Source organism: Talpa europaea, assembly GCF_964194135.1.
Source record: "Talpa europaea genome assembly, chromosome: 5".
In the NCBI taxonomy this organism is placed as follows: domain Eukaryota; kingdom Metazoa; phylum Chordata; class Mammalia; order Eulipotyphla; family Talpidae; genus Talpa; species Talpa europaea.
This window is the reverse complement of record NC_140071.1, coordinates 94,877,085-94,903,954: the sequence shown is the minus strand read 5'-3', so window position 1 is coordinate 94,903,954 and position 26,870 is coordinate 94,877,085. Positions and strand designations below refer to the sequence as shown.

Genomic DNA, 26,870 nt, shown 5'->3' with positions numbered 1-26,870 from the left:
AAAACATTATTCTAGGACCCAGCCTACTTGTAGAATCAGCCTTAGATTGTGTCACCTGACACCCTCTTCATAGAGGTTTGAATTTCAATTCTGTGTGCACCCTCCTTAACTATCTAAGAAAATTTAGTAATCCCAACTCTTTCCTTTGTTCCCTCAGTCCTAAGTGCTGATTCCTGAAATTGCTAACACCCCCACCATACCTGACATCACCTAATTAATAACTTTACCACCAGTTAACAGTTCCTCATATGAAATTCTTGCCATTGAAATTATTGGAGTGATTTCATTCTCCTGACAGACCCTGGGGGATACAAGAACACCTACTTCACAGAGGTGTTGAGAGTAATAAATGAGTGACCCTTGATCCTTGTGAAGTACTCATAACCCCGTACCATAACAGGGTTTGCTGTATCCATGTCAGCTATCATTATCTGGCAAGGGTTGAAGCTGGGTTGGAAACTCAGGTCTGTTCATCTTCTTACCAATCTAATTCCATTAGAGAAACATGATGCTTCTCTAAAAAAAAAAAAAAAAAAAAAAAAAAGAAATAGCTACTATCTGCTCAGGCACAGGGCTAAGTGCTTTCACAGCTGTTACCTCTTTCAATCTTCTTAAGCACCTCTTAGATGCTTTGCATCCTTGAAGTGTTTTTTCCCTCCAACAACTGACATCAAAAAGGTATTCTGGGTTAATATGCCCATTATTTTAAAAGGTTAGGCAAGTACACCAAAGAGTTCAAACATCTATATTAGAATGATTTTTTAACATGAGCTTCTCCAAATACTAATGAATCTATATATATCATGCCACTGTCATTTCACCAGGAAATGACAAAATTTAAATAGATGTGTGTGTGTGGGATCAAGATTCTGGAATTTCAAGTTTTCTGCTGTTTTGAATATCTAAAGTATAAATTAAATATTGAAGAATTGAAAAACTTTAGTGTCTAATTTGTGGCACCAGAATATAAATGCTTTCATGTGTATTATTTCACTTTATCTTTGAACTATACTATACTATACTATACTATACTATACTATACTATACTATACTATACTATACTATACGTACCATCATCTTCGTATAAATATGGCCAAGGATTCATAGCTAGCAAAGTGCCAGAACCAGGAATTGAAAGCAATTCTTTCTGACTCATGGTGCTCATGTTTTAGCCAATTCACCACAGGTCATAGGTGAGGGCTAATCTTCATAGCAGTTGCTGAGAGAATGAAGTTTAGCAAAAACATGGACTGAGATAGGAAAAAATATCTTCACCATGAAGGGCTTAGAGAATAAAAGAGTTGAATCTTACACAGAGTATCTTTGACCTTGCTTGCAGAATCACTTGTAAGTCATGAGAAATTATCAGATTCTGTCACTGGGTTTCCAGAATATCTCTCACTTGACTTCATGTTAAGAAACTCTCCAATTTTAGTTTTACTATTACAAAGGCAAACTAAGTAAAAATCCCCAAATACTTTATTTCTGGATGCATCCTTACCTTCCCAGAATAAAAAAGCACCCTCATAATAAACATTTCTCAAAAGAACAATGCAGAAGGGGCGAAAAACATACCTTTTGCTTGGTGCTTGATTTCAGGCCAACTCGAGAGTGACTTTTGGACTAGAGAAAAAATGAGAAAGAAATAGTATGAAGAACACAGTACAGTAGTAGGACTGTAGGGGGGCAGGAGGGACACGGAGCAGGATCTCTATGACCTGAGCAGACGGAGTAAGGATGAGTCCTAGAGAGTCCCCAGTGGCTTTTCAGGCTTTTATTGGGATTTACCAGGTACACGGTAGGCAGGGCCCCCAGCCTCCCAGCCCCCAGTAAGTCTTCACTCTATCTGGGCTCTCCAGCATCCGCTGGTGGTCTCTGCTCTGCTTCCCTGCTTCTGCCCATTCGTTTTGCTCTCGTGGTTCTGCTTCTGCTAGCGTCTCCATGATGCTGCCCTTATAAGCCCAGTCTCATCCCAGGTGAATCCCATCTACATAGGCCCACACCCCACTCCAGGTGCCCGCCATCAGGCATGTATTCAGGACCGCAGGGATCCATCATCAATCCTAATGGCGGGAGGGCAGAAAAGCCTGATATCATTCACTTACCCTACAAGGACTTATTCTGAAATCCTTTCTTTTTTCCAAAGTTATTTCTTTAGAAGATAAAATTTTAAGACAAAATAATTTCTCTTAACCTTCCTTCACCATCTCTAGAAATTCTAGCACAGACTCCACAGTTGAATTTTATATACCGAATGGAAGATGATTTAAGTCTTGGAGCTGAGAATGCAAAGAGGCCCCTACATATACTTTGTCAATGACTTACTCACATTTACCAACTCAGCATCTTTCTTAGAGGACACGAGCTAAAACCAAAAATTGCCAACACATGAGAAAATTCTCCTAACTATAATAAGGCAGAGGGAAAAAATGTAGCACTGAATAATAGAAGAATAAGGAAGAAAGAAGGAGAGGAGAAAAGCAAATACTCTATAAACTGGAAAAAGAGAAAATGGGTAAATTAAGAAAAGGGCACATTTACGGCAAGTTTTCCAAGCGCATTTCTATAAGGTAGAATTTAAGCTCTGCTAATTTAAATGCATTTTTACCAGATTGAAACAAAGTTCTCAAAAATATTAGTTCCCACAGAGAGCTTTTTATTTTCTAGCTAACCTACTCCAAATTATCTAACCTTATTTGGAATTAGGAAAGGAAAAACAAGCATTAATCTAGGCATGAGAATATTTTGATATAAAATACCAAAGGTTTTTTCTTCCAATGAGAAAAAAGCAAAAGTCAGGCTGACTATGATTAGTGTTCAGATCATGAATATATTTGGCTTTTGTTGTAATATTAATCAAAGTTAATTCCAAAACAGTTACTACAACATAGCTAAAAAAAAGTCTACCTAAGTCACCAGTCCTCAAACTCTTTGGTCTCAGGTTTCCTTTATACTCCTAAAAGTTGTTGGGGCCATCAAACAGCTTTTATGTTGGTTACATCCACCAACATTCACTGTATGCGAAGTTAGAACTGATAATTTTTAAATGTGTATTGATTCACTTAAAATAACAACAATAAACCCATTTCATGCATTTATATATATTCCTAAACAGAAAAAAAATAGTAAGAAAATGTCATCTTTCTCACATTTTTGCATATCTCTAATTTGAGCTAGCCAAAGACAGCTAAATCCTCATAACTGTCTCTTCACTTTATCTATATATTGTTTTTTTTTTTTTTGTGGGCCCCTCGCCGGTGGCTGGGGATCGAACCAGTGCTGCAGAGGCTGCGGGCAGCCTCGCAACCCAGCGTTCAACAGCTGTGCCACCAGGGGAAGCCCTTCACTTTATCTATTTTGATATGATATGGTTGGCCAAAGTAAATGAAGAAATGCCATTCTCATTCAGATAGGTAGCTGGAAAAGTAAAAAATATTTATAATAATATGTTCAAATAATTATGAAAATTCTTTGGTAATGATATGCCAAAAATTGACAGTTGGTAGTTTTAAAGGTTGGTTGCAATGTACAATCTGAAATCATATAAATGAAACTTTTATGTTACATAACAATTTTAGGCCTATCCTGTACTTTGAATGGATATTTTACCACTGCATGATTTTGTAGTATCATGAACTGGTCATTTGAAAAACAGTGGTCCAATGAATATTTGGGGGTTTTCCAAATATTGACATTTTAGTATATAACATCAAAAAGATTTAATTTACTTATCACCAGCCTCAGCAGAAAAGAATCACTACTAGTAAGCTATAAAGCTTACATTAATATACAAGTTTTCTAAAATTCTAATTTTCACTTGAAAGTTTGAATTTTATTAGGGGCAACAAATACTGTTTCTTTTCTTGAAGCAGTAGTCTCATTTCATTTATTCTGCTCATGTCTGCCAACTACATGACTCAGAATGTTAGTAGTTCATCTATCACTTGTTCTTTGAAGTTAAAATGGTGTTCCATGATTTTTAAAAAAGGAGAATTTGGCCCACAATTGGCTGGCATATAAGCTTTTCTTCAGACTAACCACAAAACATTTAAATGCAGAAGTGCTTTCATTCACATTTCTCATTTTATCAAATAGAATAACTAAAAAGTTGTGTGTTCAAAGGGTTGTGATTTAGCAAACTTTATATTTTTTTATTACTTCATCAAGGATATATTTAAGTGAAACTGGCATTTTTCCTGCAATGCAAATGCACAGTTGAAAATTATAATGACTACTAGTACAGCTCGGTGGTATCACTGCCTTTAATTCATGCAAAAGCACCAGCAGTTTTAGCCACCATTGCTCTTGCATAATCAGTTCAGATAAACAGCAAAAAATATCTTAATATTAATTATGAAAAGTGCTTTGGCTTCACAGATTCCTTTTGTAAATCTCACTCTGATTCATTTAAAGCATGTAAGCCAAGGGGAACTAGACTCTCCTACATGAAAAGAAATGGAACTTAGGAGAAACAGAGCAAGTTGTCGCTGTCCCTACCTCCTCTTAATGGCTTAGATGAGCAAATCCAAGGGACCAAAGAGGAGTAGGTTTCCTATGATGGACAGAAGCTACGATGAGGAAAGGAACTTTCTAAGAAAAAATCCACAGTGTTCATGTTTCACTTATTTATACAGTGTTTTGTGGCTCGTATAGATTATCAGTGCAACTCTTTATCCCAAAATTCATTTGCTGAAGATCTAACTCCGAGTGCCTTAGCATGTGACTGTATTTGGAGAGAGGGCCTTTAAAGAAGTTAAGAAGGTAAAATGAATTTATATAGGTGGGCCCTAATCTAATATGACTGCTGTCATAAGAACAAGAGATTAAGACAGAGACGACATAGACAGATAGACACACACACACACACACACACACACACACACACACACACGGAAGACCATGTAAAGACAAAGAGTCAGCCATCTAAAAGCCACGGAGTGGAACTCCCTGGTGGCGCAGCGGTTGAGCGCTGGGTTGTGAAGCTGCCTGCAGCCTCTGCAGCGCCGGTTCAATTCCCGGCTGCTCCCCGGCCACCGGAGGAGGGTCCCACATGGCACGCAGACCTCTCCTGCCGCCTGCTGCTCCCCTCAGCAGTGTACTTCGTCCTTCTGCCTGCTCAGGCTCTGGTGAATTCTCTCGCCCTCCAGCGCTTCTGACTGTACCCAGTGATTGTATGTATAAATAAATAAATCTTTTTTAAAAATAAATAAATAAATAAATAAATAAAAGCCACGGAGTGAGGTCTCACCAGAAACTGACCCTGTTGACATCTTGATCTTGGATTCTAGCCTCTAGAACTGTGAAAAAATAAATGGGCATTGTTTAAGACACCTAGTCTATGTATTTTGTTATGTAGTTCTAGCAAACTGACATTATAGACCCTGACAAATTCGCCCCAGAAAAGTCAAGATCCAAAAAGGAGAGGTCCAGCAAAATGAAGTTGAATCAAAAGGAGTCATATTCATCATCAACCACATGCTTCCTAAGGAATAATGTCTGGGTCAGTAGCTCTCAAGCTCTGGAGTTCCTAAAGATCATGTAAGGGGCTATCAACCATATCATTTATCAAACCCAACTCTAGAAATCCAAGGTAGGAGTCCTGGGGTGGCTACATGTGTCAATGAGCACCCCAGGGGATTAAAATATATATATAGTGCACAAAGTACTATTTGCCTGCCAAGGAGAATAACTTGAGATGAAATTAAGAAAGCAAGGAAAATGATGCTAATTCTCTTTCTTTCTCTTTGAAGAATCCAAATAAATAAACCACTTTTCCCTTATCCTTTCCCTTTTAAATGCCTGGTATTAAAATTCTTAATTTGGCTGAACTCGTGGGAGAGCCAAGATAACTGAAATCAGCTAAATGTTGGTAAATTACTGAAACTAGACCCAAAGTAGGTCTGCAACAGTTCTTTAACCTCTCCAATTTAAAAACAAGCACACAAATTCAGTGTTTATGTATACTTTTGGAAATGTGTTTCTATACCATATTAAATGCCATAAACATTGATGGATAATACCTTTGTACTCACTCAGTCATGATAGCAAATATGACCTAAAGGATAAGAATGCCATTTATAAAAGAGATTAATAGTTGTGATGGCTCATTTATATATGTGTGTGTGTGTGTATATATATATATATATATATCCCATTGGTTCTATTTCTCTGGACAATACTGACTAATGCGCAAGTCAATATTTTCTTAAAAAATAACATTCTATTTGACATTAAATGAGTTCTTGTATTTCTCCTGTTAAATCTTATGTAGATAGAATAGAGGTTGAAACTAGTAATAAAAAAAAAATCCCCTACATTGCACATATCACCCTATCCACTCAGTTCCCTGCTTATAAACTAGTGACCATCTAAAAATTTTTTCTTTAGTTAGGTGTTAAGGACTGAGAGCTTATTCTCCCCATAGAAATAATTTTACAGGCTACAACATGAAAGCCCCCTTGACCTATGATAGGAATTCTATGAAATTTCAAAAAAAAAAAGTGGCACATTATCACAATACAAATGAGTATACAAAGCAGAAAATAATAAAATGAATTAAAATACCATAATGTTTTTCCACATAATCTTGAACAAATGTGTGAATCAAAAAGCATATTTAATTTGAAGAAGGTGGAAAATAAGGTAGAAATTCTGGGATTCTAAAGAAGCCTTATAGAAATTTCAAGATGTGGTCTTCACTGCCTATGAATGATGGCTTATAAATGATCCGCACTCCCCCATCACTATGGCTTCCCAAGTTGATGGCTTTACTTTCCTTGATTTCCAAGTACATCAGCAGCCTTAGTCTGATCTTTAACAGTTAGAATAGAGTCACTAAGGACTATAATACTGAGTGGGGAAGAACTGAAGGAGAGCAAAGAAGGTTGTAAGCCACTCCCTACGGCAGGACACAAGTCACCCAGGCAGCTCTGAATAGGGTCTGACTATTTCTTTATTATGAAATTGGTACCACATACACAAGAAACATTTAGAAATCAGGGGTACCTAACTTGGGAAATGGGTGTATGATGATATTTTATGGTAGACTTCAATACATTTCAATAATTCTCAATATACCCCCCCAATGCCAACGTATATGCACATATACTCAAAAAAAGAGGCAGCAGCAGAAGAAAACACTATAAAATAAATTTACGATTTCTTCTCTAGTCAAATTGTGCCAATTTGTCCTGGAATTTTGACCTCAACTGTTACAAGTCAGTGTCAAAACAGCATGTTCTGTAAAGTTGTGCCAAAGTCCAAAAGAGAAAGTGGTTAATGTGATTATATTTTAAAACGTACTTATGAAAATGAGCATTCTGATATCTAAGTCTGCACTTGTGATTGAATACAATGCATGAAGGGTTTTAATGGAAACCAAAAGGAATTTCACTGTATTCCAAAAGGAATTTCTCCCAGCATATACCTATTTTTTCCCCCCACTGATCCTGCCCACACTGGAAAAGGGGCTCCATCTATTATTCCTCTATTACTTTTAGCAGAATTAGGAAATGTTTCAGTTTGCTCTACCAACATTAAGAATTCAATTTAAACCAGGATGAAATTGACAAGGGAGAGCTCTTAAATATGGACTCTTGTCTGAGTTCCCTTAATTGGAGCTTCGGGGTAATTTAATGGGATCACTCTGCAAATGGGGTGATTAGCAACCCAATAACTCATGGGAGCACCAGCCTGCTCTCGCAGACAGTACTCATAAGTATCACCCTGTATTCAGAGGCTGGAACAAGGGACACTTCCGAGCTGACATTAAGAAAGCCTCCCACTACATGCCCTCACCTGTGCTTACTTTCCAGATCAGCACAAGAAGAAATGGTTGAAATCGAGAGACTCCATAAACAAGAATATCAGCTACTTAATAATTTGTCAATGTTAACAGTTAAGACTGCACATTGTTGGGGCCTCCCCTGGTGGCACAGGTGATTGAGCGCCATCCTGTGAAGCTGTCCACAGCCTCTGCAGTGCCAGTTCGATCCCAGCCAGCTGGCGAGGGTCCCACATGACGCAGCAGACCTCTCCTGCCACACCCGCTGCTCCCCTCAGCAGTGTATTTCATCAGTCTGCCTGTTCTGTTCCCAGCTCTGTCTCTGGTGAATCCTCTTGCCCTCCCACACATCTGGCCTGTACCCTGGTTCTTGTGTAAATAAATAAATAAATCTTTAAAAAAAAAAAAAAAAAAAGACTGCACATTGTTGAAGGAAGCTACTCCCCTGACTTGCGTTTTCATTATTAATCTGATTATCTGTAAGAAACCACAGACAGTCTAATTCAAAATGCCTGTGATTTCCTGGCCTTTCGTTATGTAGTGTTACCACCTCGGTGACTAAAGAAGAGGGAAAGTATCTAACTCTCTACAGAAACTTAAAGAGTCCATACTTTTCTTTTTTCTTTCTTTTACATATTTTTATATCATTTTTCATTTTTGCACAATGTATGCATTTTCATCTTATAGTCCCCATACAATTCCCATCCTTTTTAAGGAGGATCTGTATCAGTGATTGAGACAAAATTCCTCTATGGTCACTGAGATGCTGTCACACCCTTTTTGAGTGCCTTCTGATTTCATTCCTCTTCCCATCCCTTGGGTAATTGGGCTGTGGGCCCAATTCTGTCTATGAGGAGAGAACCAGATGTTCTACTCTGGGAACAGAGATGGGCACCTGGACACATCTGCTGTTCATGTCTGCCCTTCTCTCTGGCAATAAGACTACAGGGCTGAATCAGTCAGGACTCCAGCAGGAAATAGGGTGCTTGGAAGAGAGTTTAACAAAGGGTTGTTGGAACAGAACATAAACAGGATTAAGGAAAAAAATCAAGGGTTGCACCCCAGGCTAAAGGTAAGAAGGATGATTACTGCTGACCCCAGAGAGCCAAGAAGGGAATATGCATGCTCAGTGAGAGCTGTAGCTGGGAAGGGGCCCAGCAGTTGCCATTCTGTAGACCAGGGTCACAAAACTCTATCCCCTAGCAGATTCCCCTCACCTGCTGCCCCTGCCCATTGCCAACCCAAGTAGAAGGCAGAGGACAAGGGAGTGAGCTCCCCAGTGCACAGAACAGGAAGACGATGAGTAGAGAATGTATCTGAAGGGACTGTGGGATACCTCAGTCTTCCTTCAGGAAATATCACCTCCCCTTTCCTTTCTCTTAGTAATTGAGAAGGTTTTTGTGGGGAGACCACTTATATATCTGTTCTTCATAGTTCTTCACCATAGTTCTTGCTATTTGCAGAGTTTCAACTCATACTTCCCTGTTTTACTCAGTGGGTATTAACCTGCTTCTATCATTATTAATTTTGAAGCTCAAATTATTCCAGATGTGGCCCAAATTATTTCAGCGGGAACCCTTCAAACTGTTCCTGAATCCTTTTGATGTGCTCTGTCATCATTTGAGCCCTCCCTTACTTCCATGCACAAAATGTTTCAGGATCATCTTGTGTCTTCCCTGCCCAACCCCTTTAATCAATCATTTATCTAAGAGTTGCTGGCTCCTTTTAGTGAAGAATGGTATTTTTACAGCATGCATATTTAGAAATCAGTATCTACTGCATACAAACACATTTATATTTATACTTATCAATAACTAACTGTATATGTGTATGTATGTGTTAATGTCTAGGAAGAAAATTATGAATTCCTGCCAATACCTACATTCCAATCCAATATCCCAGGGCTGATTTTGTTTTTCTCCTTTTCCATATTTGTAACTCATGTCTTTCACAGTGTTCAGAAAGGGGATCCTGTGAACACCCTCCAAACCCTGCTTGCCTCTGATTTGTCTCTCCAAGTTGTCCACCCCACAGGGATAGTCTCCTCGCCATTCTCAGGCTCTGACACCTCACTCCAGGCCACTGTCTTTCATGGACACCCCGTCTCCCACTTGGTCTCCTACACTTCATGCCAGGCCAGACTCTATTGTGGACAATCTCCTGATCCTGCCTGATGTCCAACAACCCACAGTGGCCACCTCCTGCATGGACAGCCTCCTCACCACACTCAGGCTTGGACGTAATATACCGAGAAACCCTACACCTAGATACCCGATGACTCCTCTTGAACCCCAACACCATGCAGAGACCACCCTCCTGCTGGTATTCGCGCTCAGGCCACACGGGCTCATCTTCTCACCAATGTAGGGCCCAAACACCTTGCTATGTGCACCCTGCTTCCCCACCCCTACCTTCAGTGGAGATGCCTAGCTTGCTCACCTCATTGCCTCATTTCATAGGTGGAATAATTTGGGAAACTAAGGAAGGAAAAGAAAGAAGAAAAGGAATACAAAGAGGGAGGAGGAAAAAAGGGTCATTTGACAGAATATAAATTGTAAGGGAATTAGTGACCATGTTACCCCAATCATGAAAATCTGCCTAAGAATGACGCCAGTACACAGGGAAGCAAGAATTGCCAAGAGACAGATTCCCAGCATCATTTGAACACCTGGGTCCAGCCATGTGTAAAGTCAGGTATACTATCAGATTTTCAGTATGTAAAGCAATAAATTAAATTTTGTGCTCAAGCCAGTTTGAGCTGGGATTTCTGTCACTGACGACTGAAAAATAGAGTTTAATCTAATTCTCATCTTGGGCTATAATTCTAATAACTGACTGAGCTTCAGCAATACCCCTAATACTAAGGACCTTCGTGTCTCCCTATTCAGATAACTGGATTTTCACCTTAGTAGCTTGATAATATACCATCACAGTGTGAGCAGGATAACGGTCTTGCCTCCCTACACTTCAGGTAGCACCCGGCCCCTGGTATTTACTCTATAAATATTTTCTTACTCTGGCAACAGGCCATACATTGCTCTTTTCAGGTCCCCCTAAGAACTGAGGTCCTATCCCCCATTTGAGTCTGGTATCTGGAGCTCTCTTTTCTTTACAATGTTCACAGGCATCCTAAATAAAGCTAACCACCTTCTTTTATACTTGAAGTGTCATATATTCTCTTAATAATCTTGGTGAAAATAACACTATTGTGCTCTTCTAAATGCTCTGGGCTTTGCACATAGTATCTTATTTACTCCTTACAACAGTGCTATAGTGGAGGTACTATGCATATCACTGCCATATTAGAAAGAAAACCAAAGCTCAGAGAGGTTACCTGTTTCCCTAAAGGCACTCAGTGTCTGTGCCAAAATTTGAACTCAGCCAGTCACTCTACAAAGACACCTTCTTTTTTTTCTTTTGGATCATCTCTTTTTTAAAAAATTTCTGATTGTAGTAAAATCCGTATAATAAAAAATTTGTCATACACTTTGCCATATACTTCATTGATGTTAAGCATTACTATACAACTGATCTAAAAATTTTCATCTTGCAAAGCTTCAACTCTATACCCATTAAACAACAACTTCCCTTCTTCATTTCCCCTAGTTCCTGGGAATCACCATCCTACTGTCTGTCTTTATGAATTTGACTAATCTAGGCACTCCATATAATTGAAATCACGTAGTATTTGGGTTTATTGTGATTGGCATGTATCATTTAATATTATGTCCTCAAGATTCATCCATATTGCAGTATACATCAGAATCTCCTTCCTTTTTAAGATCAATATTTCATTGCATATATATATCATATTTTGCTAATCCGTTCATTTGTTGATAAATACTTGGGTTGCTTCCAAAAGCTGCCTTTCCTAGCCACTACACTACATCATCTTCCATATGATTTTCTGTCTGCTCTCTAAATTCAGACCCTCTTCCAGGACAACCCTACCACTGCTTGAAACTGTGTTCTGCCTACCCTATTCTTTCTTCCCACTGCCAGTTGGTGCTTCCACCTGGCCCACCTTTAGTGAGGGGCAGAAGTGTTTAGTACTAGGCTTCAGTTTGTCCCTGTCTACCTTGATTGCCATAGATGACCTCTCCACGCCCGCCCTATCATGAACCACATCAGCTTCAAAGAACAGGGTCTCTAAGGAAAGGTACTCTGGCATACAAATTACTTGGAAGATGAATCCTTCCTATCTCTTTTGAACATCCCTCTCAGGCATGCTGCTGACTGAAGCAGGGAAGCTCCTATTACTATTAATAACTCTATAGAAGAGAGGGGAAGGAGCTATGCTCAAAATAAAACAGTGATAAATTCAGCACATGAATAAGGCCAGGACAAATGACTATAATGTATTCTGGATCCGTATGTCTCCAAGGCTAATTAATGTGCAGAAGTCTAATATTGAGCACTCTCTGAAAACACAATGCCACAAGGAAAGTACTAACAAAGACTAGATATTTTCACATGATAAACTCCAGGGCAAGAGTTATGTCAGAGTTCTTCTCTATAGCTCTCTGAAGGCACTTAGTAGGCACTAAATTGTGATACTAACAAAATCCAGACAAACAAATCCCTTTGAAACATACAGCTGTCTATTAGAATCTTTTTAGCCACAGAAAGGGACATGAAATTGAGAGGCAACCCTTTTATTTGCCACCACAAAAAGAGGAAAAGGATTAATTGGGCAATGAGCATGTAGAAATTCAGCACCCCTCCCCAACCCACAACCCATCTTATAACCCTGAGTTTTGTTTGTTTGTTTTTTCAGTCTCAAGAGCTCATCCCCTTTTGCACCTTCTTCCCATAAAACATGAGTAGCATAACCTGAAGTGTCTCAGTGACACCTGATTGTAAGAAGGTGGTCCCCAGGAAAAGAGGAGGTTCCAGGTTCCCTGCCCTACCCAAAGGAGGATGGAGAGCAAGAAGAATCATGGAGCAGAGAGACATGTGAAGAAGCTGCAGTTGCTTCTTGGTCCTGGACTGGCTGAAACAGAGGAGGGTGAGAGACCCAGGGGAAGGTTAACGATGGCAACTTTTATCATGGTTTTTATTTTGCTCTTTTCTTCCCAGACTTGTCTGGTTGTTTCTGATCCTTTTCTGTGGGTCCCCACTGGAAGGTGCTTTAGACTTGTGGCAGGCTTTCAGGCCTTGCTCTGGGCCAATTCTGTTTGTTTGGACTTTTACCTACCAGGAGATGGGTAACTTTGGGTGTTTGATTTGGAAACTGTATTTTTAGTCTTTTCTGTATTGCACACTAATTATATTAAAGTTCCTTTCCATTAAAGGCCTTATATATTTCATCTTGATATAGCAGATGGCAGAACCTATTCAGAGCGGGCAAGTTTGGGCGTTCTGGGGTGCCCTCCTCCCTGCCCTGTAACATGATAACCTCATGAAGGCTTTTTATCTCCTCTCTCCAAGATTCAAAGGCAGCCCAAATAAGGCCGCATGGTGAGAACTCTCACAGAGTATCAGAGTGAAGAGTCTACACATTCATTCAGACATCCACGTGTCCCACACTCTACAAGTCATTACTGAACCTGCTACATGAAGACACAGCCGGGCCACCTGCTCCTCACAGATCTCCCCTTGCTGCAAAGTCATCTTTTAGCCCTATCCAAACCCTGAGCAGTAGAGTATGCCCGCTTTTATTTTTTTTTTAAAGATTTATTTATTTATGCACACAAGAGCTGGGGTACAGGCCAGAGATAGGGGATGTGTGTGTGAGAGGATTCACCAGAGACAGAGTGGGGAACAGAACACGCAGATCGACTGAAATACACTGCTAAGGGGAGCAGTGGGCGAGTCAGGAGAGGTCTGCCTCGCCATGTGGGTTGCTCCCTGGCCAGCGGGGATGGAACTCGTGCTGCAGAGGCTGTGGATTGCTTAATAGTACAGTGCTTAACCCCTTGCACAACCAGGGAGGCCCATGCCCACTTTTAAAGTCTGAAAATACTTCACATTATTTTCATAGTGCTGGACTGTATTTCCATTTTTATACTTTCCACTTGTATTTATTAGATGGCTTAGATTGATTTTCTTCCCAAGTTTTAACTAATCATCTCAACAATATCTTATAGGACAAAAATCCTGCCCTTTGCCACTGTTAAATGTTATCTCTAAAATCATATAATTTTTTATGTAAAGGACCATGATCTTTTGGAATACTATTAATGCTTTTCTTTGAGAGTAAACTAGTTTCTTTCCTTGCTGTCCTGAGAAAGTGAAGTTAAAGGCAGAGTAAGGATTTTCTGCCACAAACTCCAGTCAAGACTCAGAGCAATGTGAGGATATGAATCCAAGTAGGACTAGAGGGCACCTAGGATAGTGAAGTCCTACTTAGGGAGGTAAAGATCAGAGCTCAGAAGGAGAAAGATACATACCAGATGGTGTCACTGATATGTGTGATATAGTTCAAGGCATTTTGTATACATGAAAGCATAGTATTATATGTAACATACACAAAATACATGCAACATATATAAAAGAACAGATTTTTTTAATCTGATGATAGAACTAAGATATTTTAACTATTATAGCACTTTGCCATTTAAGATCTGATAGAGAAATCTCCTAAAATAGACTTTTTCAGAATTTCCTTTGTAAATTCTGACTATTCTTCCAAGTAAATTCTTCTCCCCATTCCAATCAAATTTAATTGCTTTTGTATTCAGTCTATTAATCACTGAAGTTTGGGAAAATCTTTACATGATCTAGTCTTCCCACCTGGGGATATATACTTTTAATGAACTTGCACAATTACACTTCCCAAAGTCATCCTTCAATCCCAGAATCCCTGGCTACAGCCAGCCAGACCTGATCAGCATCATCAAAAACACACTCAGCTAATTCTAGACCAGTAAGCACAGATCCTCACCAGGAAAGTCCCCCAAGTCCTCTTACTCATTGGCCAGAATTTATTAAGTAGTTCTTAAATTGAGGGACTGAAATATAATGCCTGCCCTCAAGTGACTTATAATTTAGTTGGATCAGTGTGAATTATGCCCAGAATAAAAAGTAACCATAAAAGACAGTATATATTAAGTATCAAACATGCAATACCTATATGAAGTACTAAGATGATAAGGACAACTGGGATTATAGGGTTAAAAAATGATGCAAATCCAAGTAGGACTTGAGGGGGCCTAGAACAGTGAAGTCCTACTTAGGAAGGTAAAGATCAGAGCTCAAGAGCTCAGAAGGATAAATACCAGATGGTTTCGCTTATATGTGGAATCTAGAGAAACCAAACAAAGGATCAGACAAAGACAAACTTTAAAACCGAGCCTTGAAAGCTGATCTTGAATGCCAGGAAGGGAGGAAACAGGGTTGGGGGGAGAACATAATGGACTATGGTGGAGGACTATGGGTGCTTTGGTGATGGGAAAACTATAGTGACCACACCTGTGGGGAGAAAACCTATATTGTAAGAAAACAAACAAGGATATAAAATAATGGCATATCGTTAATTAAAAAAAAAAAAAAACAGAGTTCATTGTAATGTCAGGCAGTCAATAACTTCTAAACAAGGAGGGACGTGCCAACCAATGATAATGCCACAAACAGGAATAAGCACATACACTGACCCTAGGGAACAATGTGTCAACAAATTTTTCTATAAGAATATGAAGAACAAATAGAAGAGGTAGACAAAGTAAGCCCATTTGGAAATGGTAAGGACTCAAGAATAATCTCACTTAAATGTTCTATTGAAGGCCTGAAACTATCTGGATTTGTAACTTTAATTGTTCGATTCATTTTCATAAGCATTCACTGAACACACACATTCTAGGTATTGTGCACTCAGGATGTACACATGAGCAAGACATTCTCTAATGCAAAGATCTCCTAATCAAACAGTTAAACATATAAGCAAATGACTGCCAATCAATGTGGTAGATATTGCAACACAATATTGGAGGTTGGAGAAATACAACCTCCTAAAATGGGAGCACAAGGCAGAAGTTGTGGGAAGTCTTCTGGGAGGTGGAGGCTGATTTTGGAGGATGAGATCATGAATCTGGGACTGCACATGTTTAAATATATCTGAATGGTAGAACCAGAAAAGCAGGTAGAGTTCTAGTTATTATTCAAAGCAGTCTGGACTTTATCCCATATGCAATGTGGAGTCATGGAAGACTGTTCCATAAGAGGAATGACAATCCGATTTGGCTGTGGGAAGAAAATTCTGGCAGTATTAAAGAGGTCTAAAGCACAACAAGAAGAGGGTAGATTTGATTCATGCTTTTAATGGCTAGCATTCGTAATAAGGTGGCTTTTGTTCTACAGCAAGTACCCTACTCTGTTCTTTCCCTAGTTCTAGAATGAAACATTTAGGCACCTTGGACAAGCCATTTCTCCTCTGTAATCTGTTTGTTGCGATGAATTCTAGTTTCACTTTTTGAGGCCTCTTGCTTATCCTCAAAGAAAGACTGTGCATATGGGGGGGTGGGGAGGGAAGGAGACAAGTTTCAGCAGTAGTCTTTACCTTGAATTCCATTAAAAGGAAACTAATTTAAATGATCATGCTATCAAATTTATCAAAGATTTGCTTTTAAGTTGAACTAAGTTAGAAGGAGGTTTAAAATTCCCAGAAAAGTATGTTTATGTACTCTATGTGTTTGCATGGACTTTAAATTAAAGTGCATTTATGAAAATCCTGGGAGCCCTTTGGATTAAATACTATATTTCAGCACAAAGAATTATGCCAATGCACAGAGTACACCCAAAGGAATGTTCATTTTCCAATTGCTTATGCAACCTCCCAACCTCAGCTCAGCCCAGTTTTATTAAAATCTCTATTAGCACAACTCAGTTACAATTAAATATTCTTCCTACTTTTTCAAGAAAAGAATGCAGCTAACTCTTGATAGCCTGAGTCAACTGGGGACATGGATCACAGGGATAAATTAAATCCATAAATAACCCAGAACCTTCATTTAAGCCAAGAGCTTCAATCTCCTTCCTCAATTAACCTTTTCCAAGAGCTGCTAACAAAGTATTCAAACTGACTTCAATGAGATTCCTATGGAGGGTCAGCTCTAGGTGAAATTAGGAGATGACCACCTGCTATCTTCTATCCCTCTTATCCCCCAATGATGCTTTTCTCCATATCCCACTCTCAACAATCTTCCTAAATGCTAAATAGTGATCTTCAATCTTATCTGGCCTTCTGACAACTCCTGACACTGCCTACCAATCTTGTTTTCCTAAGTCTTTTCCCTTGGCCTCTACTTCTACCGTCCCCTAGTTCTCCTTCTACTTTGTCTATTATACTATTGGGGATAACCTTTCAGTTATCGGTCCTTTCTCCACCACCAACACCAGGTCATTTTTTTCTCTGCATGGTTTTCCTGGGAGATATCATCCATACCCATGAGTTTACCTATGACCATATAAATAGAAGTCTTTTCTGAGCTCTCTTTTAACATACACTAGATATTCTGTAAATGTTATGAAATCAAATTGACAAAAATGGCCCTGTACTTCTAATATAAAATTTAAGCAAAAACGTATATGGAATGTGTCAGTGCCTAATTTGCCTTGCCCACATCTTTCTCTCTCACACACATCTTTTTCCATAACTATGTGAATCCTTGACTACCTATTTCTGTAGCTGACAGTAGTTGAGTTCCACTTCATCTTTCCAGCCCACAGCTCAGAAGAATCCTTACTCCCAAGTACTTCATGCATCACACAGAATCAGCTGTAACTTACAATTCTGAGACTTTGCTAATGCCTTCATCCCTTCTCAACTCCAAATCATCTTTCAAAACCCACTTGCACTGTCAGGTATTCTATAAAGTCTTATCCAGCTCTCCCTCAAGTAGAATTATTAATCTTCACTGCTGGACTCCGAAAATGCCCTTTAGTCTTACCAATCTGTAATAATGTTGAACACACTAAAAAATAGTTGATGGTATACTGGTCCATCTTTTTAACTAGACTACAAGCTCCCTGAAAGTGGGGACCATATTCTCTTCAATGTTATATCTCAAGTGACTAACACAGTGCCTGACATGTATGGATCACACGTACTTAGGATTTTAACTAGATACTTATGGATCATGTTGGATAGAGTTTAGGATGGGGCTTTAGGATAAATGCCTGGATCAGAGTAAGGGAGATACTAAGCTGGGTAGAAGACATGAACTGAGACATTGTTTATTGAAGACGTAACTCTTTCTTGTGCATGAATATGCACTAACTCGTGGATAATGCCACTAACTCACAATACCTGCTATCTCCATGACCATGTTCCCATCACATGATCTCACTCCTCACCTCAGGCACAGACAATTGTTTTAAATATACACAAACTGATCCAATGGAAATGAAATAAACTGGAAAGCAGTCTATAACCTGGTTCAGATTGATGAAGAGGGTCAGTACTATCTCTCTGGTAAGATTCAGAAATGGGTGAAAATCTGAGGTAATTAGAACTGTGAAGTAAAGTTAAGAATTGTAATGTAAGGGTCCTAGATAGTGTCAGCCATAAAAACTTTTTGAAAAACCAAGTAAGTAAGGTAAACCAGACAACAGAGAGCAGAACATAGGACAGAGAACAGCAGGACCCCCAGGAGAAAAATCACCGGTTTCTTAAGTGAGAAAGACACAGCAGGGTATGGGAGAGGAAAGGGAAGAAAAAGGAAATGAGAGAGGGCCTCCCTGGTGGCGCAGCGGTTGAGTGCTGGGTTGCGAAGCTGCCCGCTGCCTCTGCAGAGTCGGTTCCATCCCCAACTGCTGGGTGAGGGTCCCTCATGGTGCGCAGACCTCTCCTGCCGCCCGCTGCTCCCCTCAGCAGTGTCCTTCGATCCTTCTGCCTGTTCTGTTCCCGCCCTGGCTCTGGTGAATTCTCTCACCCTCCCGCACTTCTGACTGTACCCAGTGCTTGTATAAATAAATAAATAAAATCTTTAAAAAAAAAAAAAAAAGGAAATGTGAGAGAGAGAGAGAGAGAGAGAAAAGAGAGCGATATCTTTATTCTCAATGACTTTCAGTTTCTATTTCTGTGAGATCTAGTTCCTGTCCATGGTTGCCCACTATATAATCGCCTTTTTCTTGACTTTTCCTGAATGGGTCTCTGTCCCTTACAAAATAAAGAAAGCTGCAGGAGTGAAAAAATACAAAAATGTTGACAACAAACTTTCTCAGATTTATAATTTACCTATAGCTAAGGCTTTATATAAAAAACTGAGATTCTATCTTTTTTTCCATCTCCTTTTCTTGAGTCTCACATATTAGCCTCTGCTTTTAGAGCCCTAACTCAAGTCACTAATCCTTATTGCCATTTGTAAATTACATACTTAAAATTAATGGGCTTTTATAAGGCACCATGGAAATCAAGTATTATTTTTAAAAGTTTTGTGAGACAGTGAGTTCCAAGATGACTCATTCAACAAGCAATTTACTAGTTACCTATCAGTGTGCAAGCCACCGAGCAAGGAATTTTGATAAAGAGAAATTGCCTTTGTTCTCACAGAGTTAACATACCACTTGGGAAGAGAAAAATAATTACATATTCATGATATGTGTTATTCATGAAACAAGCAAAAAATTGAGAAAGAGAATAATAGGAGATACCAATAAGAGAGGCCTCTCTGACGAGCTAACTCCTGAGCCAACACCTACAGCATGGAAAGCAGCAGGCCATGTGAACAATGTCATGCACAGCCACAGCAGAGGCTGAAGGTAGTGCAAAATGTGTTAAAAAAAAAAAAAAACTGAATGGTGTTGGCTGGAAAACAGAAAGCAAGCAATTGAGAAAGGAGGTAAGAGATATATTATGTAAGACCTTGTAGCCTATCATCAAGATTTTGGCTTTACTTCTAGTAAAATGGAAAGGTATTGATAAATTATGAAGGGGAATAAAATGGTCTAAAAATTTTTTTGAGAATCACTCCTCTCTCTGGGTGGATAATGGATGGGAGGAAACAAGTGTAGAAGAAGGGAAACCAGTATTAATAGACTCTGTGACAGTACAGGTGAACAATAAGAATGTCTTAGAACCCAAATGCCCAAAAATAGATGACTGGAGCAAGAAGTTGTGATATATATACACAATGGAATATTACTCAGCAATCAAAAAAGATAAACTCATGCCATTTGCAGCAACAAGGATGGAGCTGGAAGGGATCAGTGAAATAAGCCAGAAAGAAAAGGGAAAATATCTGATGGTCTCACTCATAGCAGGAATTTAGAAAACCTAAATAAGGGATCAGGGAAAAGACTAGTTGTAATAAAGTAAAAATCAAAATCAACAAGCAACTATAAACCAGAGAGACACACCACGGGGGGCAGGGGAGAAGGGAATAGGATCAAAATAAGGGTGGTGGGAATTGTATGGGGACTATAACCAAGATGAAAATGCATACATTGTACAAAAATGAAAAATGATGTAAAAATATATAAAATTTAAAAACCAAAAATAAAAAAGGATGTCTTAGAATAAGAAAGCACCAATGCCCATGGATAACATTGACAGATTCAAGATATTTCAGAATTAGCAGAACAAACTTACACATTGTAGTATAAGAGGAATATCTGGAATAATTAATAGGGTATTGGATGAACAATTGGGAATACGGGTGCCATTTGTGGAAATGGGGTATATTGAAGATGGGGGAAAGTTTGTAGAAAAAAAGGAAGTTTCATTTAGGATATGTTACTTTTGAGATACTGTGAGATATCCCAGGGGGAGAGACAATAGGCAGACTATCTTTTGAACATAATATTTGGTAAATTATGGTTGCTTGCCTTAATCCTTATTTATTTCTCCTGTTTTATAAATGGTTAAAGTTATTTCAGCTCTAGCTCTGTTTTTCATGGCTTGCCTTGTGAAACTTAATAAACGAAGGGGTTTCTAAAATGTAGGAATTAATACTGTTTCTCATTACATAACCAAATATAGATCATAATAACCTATTAAGGGTATAAGGAGCCAAGACATAGTAAAATAGCTGTCTCCTTGCAAACCTCTCCCTCAAGTACAACTAAAAAAGCAACCATAACCCACAGATATATTTCATCAGCTCATCACCAGCATCAATGGATTGTGATAAACAGTAACACTGAATAAGAAACATAAAAACGACATGGAACAACAACAAAACACTAAAGTGAAGGAAAAAAAGGACAGAATCTGTATAGTCAAAATGACAATGACTAGATACCAGCACACACAATAAGACCATTTAAGATACAGAAAGTTTAATACAACTCTCATGGTACCCACAAAACAAAATTATGAAGCAAAGATAGTTAGAAAGAGAAGTAAAAAAACAGAACACCTAGAAAGCAATTCAAATGAGAAGGCAAATTAAAATACATGGAAAAAGAAACAACAGAAAGATAAAACAACCAAAAAACAGAAGACAGAATGGCAGTAACAAGCCTCGTAGCAATAATTACCCTACATGTGAATGGCCTGAGCTTATCAAGCAAAAGATACTGAATGGCAAACTGGTTAAAAAAAATCATGACCCATCTTTATTATGCACAAAAGAGTCTCACATCACATCAAAAGACAGACGCAGACTTAAAGTGAAAGACTGGAGCAGGGGGGCGGAGCAACATGGCGGCGAGGAGACGCTGCGAGTAAGATCTCCCATTAAAAAAAAGTTAATAGGGAGGAAAAGCGGCAGGTCCCAGTGAGAACTGGGACATGGAAGATAAACGGGTGACTCCAGCAAACTGCCCGAAGAAGAAAGTGGCCATAAAAGAGGACCAGAAGGGAGGAAAGCGCAGAACCCTGCTCCCCTCCCCCGCCCACAGAGGCGGCACTCTCCAACCGGCAGAGAGGAGGGAAACAACAAACCAAAACGGCCAACAAGAACAAAGGACGCAGCAAGCGGGACTGTGAGTGGAAAGGAACTATTGCAGCCACCACACCCCGTGAACGGGAGAACCCTGCAGGATCCACCGTGGAGGTGAGCTCCAGGAGCCATTAAAGAGAGCCCCGCCCCCCAGGAGGAGACCAGCACCAGCACACAGCCCCGGCCGCCTGGTAAGCTTGCGCGGAAAGCAGCGCGCTGGAAAAGCAGACGCGGATCCGGATTGCGCGGAAAAGCGCACGGATCGCGCTGAAAAGCAGTGTGGTTGAAAAGCAAACGCAGATCCAGATCGGATCGCAGCTGCCCAGGTCCCCGCGCCTGCGACCTAGGCTTGCAGGGAGACGCGCGGAGGCCCTCCCTGAGTGAGCAGGAACCAGGCGCCCAGGCAGGGGAGCGGGATTCAAAAGGCGCCATTCCCGCGCCACTGATCTGGGCTACAGCCTGCGTCCTGGAACTGAGGGCTTTGGAACTGAGACCCGGGGCACGAAATTAGGGGCGTGGGTTCCCCACGACTGTGGGGCACAATGCAGACACAGCACCCCAAAGCTGTTGAGGTGTACCCTACCATCCCCGCTCTGCTCCCTGTCCCACGGGGTGGAAAATCAGCTCCCCAAGGGCTCTAGGAGAGATCTCTGGCGCCACCTAGCGTCTTGAAGCCAGCACAGGCTCCTGAAGGAGCTAGTGGCCAGCTGGGGAGTTAGCCCACACCGGGCCCCTTCCGAACAAGTAGTCTGAGCCCACAGGGAGAGCGAGCACCCACAGCCGGGGCAGACCAGGCGCGGAGAAGAGTGTGCCTGAGACCGGACGCGCAGGGAGTGTGTCCCACATCACCATTTTAGAACAGGGACATTTCTTCAGTAAAGACTACCTGCAGAAGGCTTCCTCAGGAGCCAGAGGTGAGCGGGGGAAGTTCGCCCACGCCAGACCCCCTCTGGCCTGCAGTCCAAGCCCAGAGGGGGAGCAGGAACCCACCGCCGGGGCAGACCAGGCTCACAGGGGAGTGTGTCCCCACATGGGCATTTTAGAACAGGGACCTTTCTCCAGTAAAGACTGCTTGAAACTGACAGATGACTCCTGGAGGAACCAGAGGGGAGCAGAGAAGCCCACCCAAGATGCCGGCCAGTCCCAACAACACAGTGTCCCAATGCATACGGCAAATTAGAAAACAGACAGTAGGGAGAGGAAGAACCACACGCAACCTAGCAACTCTCCAGAGAAAAAGCACACCACAAAAAGAAAACCAGCCCCCAGATTTGCAACGACAGTAACTTGGAAGAACTTCTGAGCCTTCCAGAAAGAGAATTTAAAATCGCCATGATTAAAAAACTGACAGAAGTCATAAAGGAAAACAATGATAAGGGAAAAATAATCAACGATCAGAAGAATGAAATTGAGTCCCTAAAGAGGGAAGTAAAGGAAATGCAGGAGATCAAAGAATTAATGGAAGAACTAAAGAATTCTGGGAAAAGCAATGAAAGCAGAATTGATGAAATGGAAGAACGAATAAGTACTCTTGAAGACACAGAAATAAAAAGAACCAAAACAGAAAAGGAAAGAGAAGTACGAAGGAAAAAGAATGAAGAAAGACTTCGGGAACTATCTGACTCCATGAGGAAAGGAAATATAAGAGTTATAAGAATACCAGAAGGAGAGGAGAGAGATGTAGGAACAGAGAAAATATTCAAAGAGATAATTGAAGAGAACTTCCCAAATGTGAAGAAGGAGCTGAAAATTGATATACAAGAAGCAAGAAGAACACCAAACTTCCACGACGAAAGGAAAAATACAGCAAGACACATAATAGTAAAGCTCCCAAGAATCCAGGACAAGGAAAAAATAATGAAGCTGGCAAGAGGGAAGAAACAGATAACATTCAAAGGAAAGCCAATCAGGTTGACATCAGACTTCTCCGAAGAAACACTACGGGCAAGGAGAGAGTGGACGGACATAGTCAACAGACTCCAAGAAAACAGATGCCAACCAAGAATACTCTATCCTGCAAAGCTCTCCTTCCTCTTTGAAGAAAGAATATGGACCTTCCCAGACAAACAGAAACTCCGGAATTTCATTGCAACTAAACGCCCACTCCAAAAAATACTACAAGGAGTCCTAAAGCCAGAACCTCAGAGGGACGAATAAAAATGAAAGAAGGCCAAAAAAAAAAAAAAGTTATTAAAAGAATAAATAAATAAAATCAAAGGAAAGACAAACACAATGGCAAATACAGATGTTAACATATCAATATTAACTCTAAATGTAAATGGACTAAACTCTTCAATAAAAAGACACAGAGTTGCAGCCTGGATTAAGAAACAAAACCCAACCTTTTGCTGTCTCCAGGAAACACATTTAGCTACAAAAGATAAAAATAGGCTCAAAGTTAAAGGATGGAAAACAATCCTACAAGCAAATGGACCAAAAAAGAAAGCAGGAACAGCTATACTTATATCAGATAAAACAGATTTCAAACTCAAAAAGATAAAAAGAGACCCCAATGGTCACTACATTATGATCAAGGGGACAATACTTCAAGAAGAAATAACACTCATTAACATATACTCACCAAACGAAGGAGCACCAAAATATATCAGACAACTGTTGTCCTCTCTGAAAACAGACATCAGAGAAAACACATATGTAGTGGGAGACTTCAACACACCACTATCAACAATGGATAGATCAACAAGACAAAAAATAAGTAAAGAAACCAAAGCTCTAAATAAGGACCTAGAGCAATTGGGCTTAACAGACATCTATAGAACACTAAACCCCAAAAAAACGGAGTACACATTTTTCTCAAGCACACACGGATCATTCTCCAGGATCGATCACATACTGGGGCACAAGACAAACATCAACAGATACACCAAGATTGAAATCATATCAACCATCTTTTCTGACCATGAAGGCATCAAACTAGAAATAAACAATAAAAAGAAGGCAAGGAACTTTCCTACCTCATGGAGATTAAAAACCACACTACTGGAAGACCACTGGACTAATGAGGAGATCAAAGAAGAAATTAAAAAATTTTTTGAATTGAACGACAAGGAGGACACCAATATCCTAAATGTATGGGATGCAGCAAAAGCAGTAATAAGAGGAAAATATATAGCAATAGAAGCTCACATCAAGAAACAAGAAAGAACTCAAAGAAACAACCTAATCTTGAAGCTCAAAGATCTAGAAAAAGAACAACAAAAAAACCCCAAAACCAGTAGAAGAAAAGAAATAATAAAAACCAAAGCAGAAATAAATGAAATTGAAACTAAAAAAAAATCCAAAAGATCAATGAAACCAAGAGCTGGTTCTTTGAAAAAATAAATAAAATAGACAAACCCCTAGCCAGGCTCACAAAGGAAAAAAGGGAGAAAGCACAAATAAACAGGATCATCAATGAAAGAGGAGAAATCACAACGGACACAGCAGAAATCAAAAGAATAATCAGTAACTTCTATGAACAGTTATATGGAAACACGTTTAACAATCTAGAGGAGATGGACAAATTACTACAACTCTACAATCACCCAAAGCTAGATAAAGAAGAAATAGAACACCTAAACAGACCAATTACAATTAGCGAAATTGAAATGGTAATCAAAAACCTCCCCAAAAACAAAAGCCCAGGACCTGATGGATTTACAAATGAATTCTACCAAACATTCAGAGACGAATTAGTGCCTATCCTTCACAAACTCTTCCAAAAAATTGAGAAGGAAGGGACAATACCAAACACGTTCTATGAAGCCAACATTACACTAATACCAAAACCGAACAAGGACAACACAAAAAAGGAAAACTACAGGCCAATCCCCCTAATGAACACTGATGCAAAAATCCTCAATAAAATTTTAGCCATCAGAATCCAACAATGTATCCATAAGATAATTCACCACGACCAAGTAGGATTCATTCCAGGGACACAAGGATGGTTTAACATCAGAAAATCAATCAACATTATCCAACACATCAACAAAAAGAAATATAAAAACCATATGATAATATCAATAGATGCTGAGAAAGCTTTCGACAAAGTGCAACACCCATTCATGATAAAAGCCCTTGAAATTCTTGGGATACAAGGAACATACCTCAACATCATAAAGGCCATCTATGACAAGCCAACAGCCAGTATCATTCTCAATGGTGAAAAGCTGAAAGCAATTCCATTAAGATCTGGAACAAGACAAGGATGTCCACTCTTACCACTTCTTTTCAATATAATACTGGAAGTCCTAGCCAGGGCAATAAGACAAGAGAAAGACATCCAAGGAATCCAAATAGGAAAAGAAGAAGTCAAACTATCACTATTTGCAGACGATATGATATTATACATAGAGAACCCCAAAAACTCCACAGAAAAGCTAATTCAACTCATCAATCAGTTCAGTAAAGTGGCAGGATACAAAATCAACACGCAAAAGTCAGTAGCTTTCCTATACACAAACAATAAATCTGAAGAAGAAGAAATCAAAAAAACCATCCCTTTTGTTATTGAAACAAAAAAATCAAATATTTGGGAATAAATCTAACAAAAGAGGTAAAGGACCTATACAAAGAAAACTATAAAACACTGTTAAAAGAAATAGAAGAAGACACAAAGAAATGGAGAGACATCCCCTGCTCATGGATTGGAAGAATAAACATTATTAAAATGGCCATCCTTCCAAAAGCAATATACAGATTCAATGCTATTCCAATCAAAATTTCAATGTCATTCTTCAAAGAAATAGAACAATTATTGATGAAATTCATATGGAATCACAAAAAACCCCGAATAGCCAAAGCTCTCCTGAAAAAAAAAAGAAGGGAATGGAGGCATCACACTCCCAGACTTCAAACTACAAAGCCATAATCATCAAAACTGCATGGTATTGGAACAAGAACAGACATACAGACCAATGGAATCGAATAGAAAATCCAGAAATAAACCCACAGATTTATGGTCAACTAATCTTTGACAAAGGAGCAAAGACTATGCATTGGAGCAAAGAAAGTTTGTTCAATAAATGGTGCTGGGAAAACTGGGTCGCTACATGCAAAAGAATGAAGCTTGACCACTACCTCACACCATACACAAAAATCAACTCAAAATGGATTAAAGAACTAGACATAAGACCTGAAACCATAAAATATATAGAAGGAAATATAGGCGAAACACTACGTGATTTGCACATCAAAGACATCTTTACAGACACATCACCCAAAGCAGTGATAGTGAAGGCAAAGATAAACAGCTGGGACTA

The 26,870-nt window shown here is 39.5% G+C and overlaps 1 protein-coding gene across 1 annotated transcript in view; it reads right to left on the bottom strand.

Annotated features, from left to right (window-relative positions):
- Positions 1–26,870, bottom strand: part of RASGEF1B (RasGEF domain family member 1B) — a gene marked incomplete at both ends in the record, with an annotated part of 591,784 nt that overhangs the window by 459,135 nt on the left and 105,779 nt on the right. Inside the window, one exon of the mRNA XM_084232971.1 lies at positions 1,576–1,623. Within this exon, the coding sequence (XP_084089097.1) occupies positions 1,576–1,623 (48 nt within the window). The remainder of the gene's footprint in view (positions 1–1,575; positions 1,624–26,870) is intronic.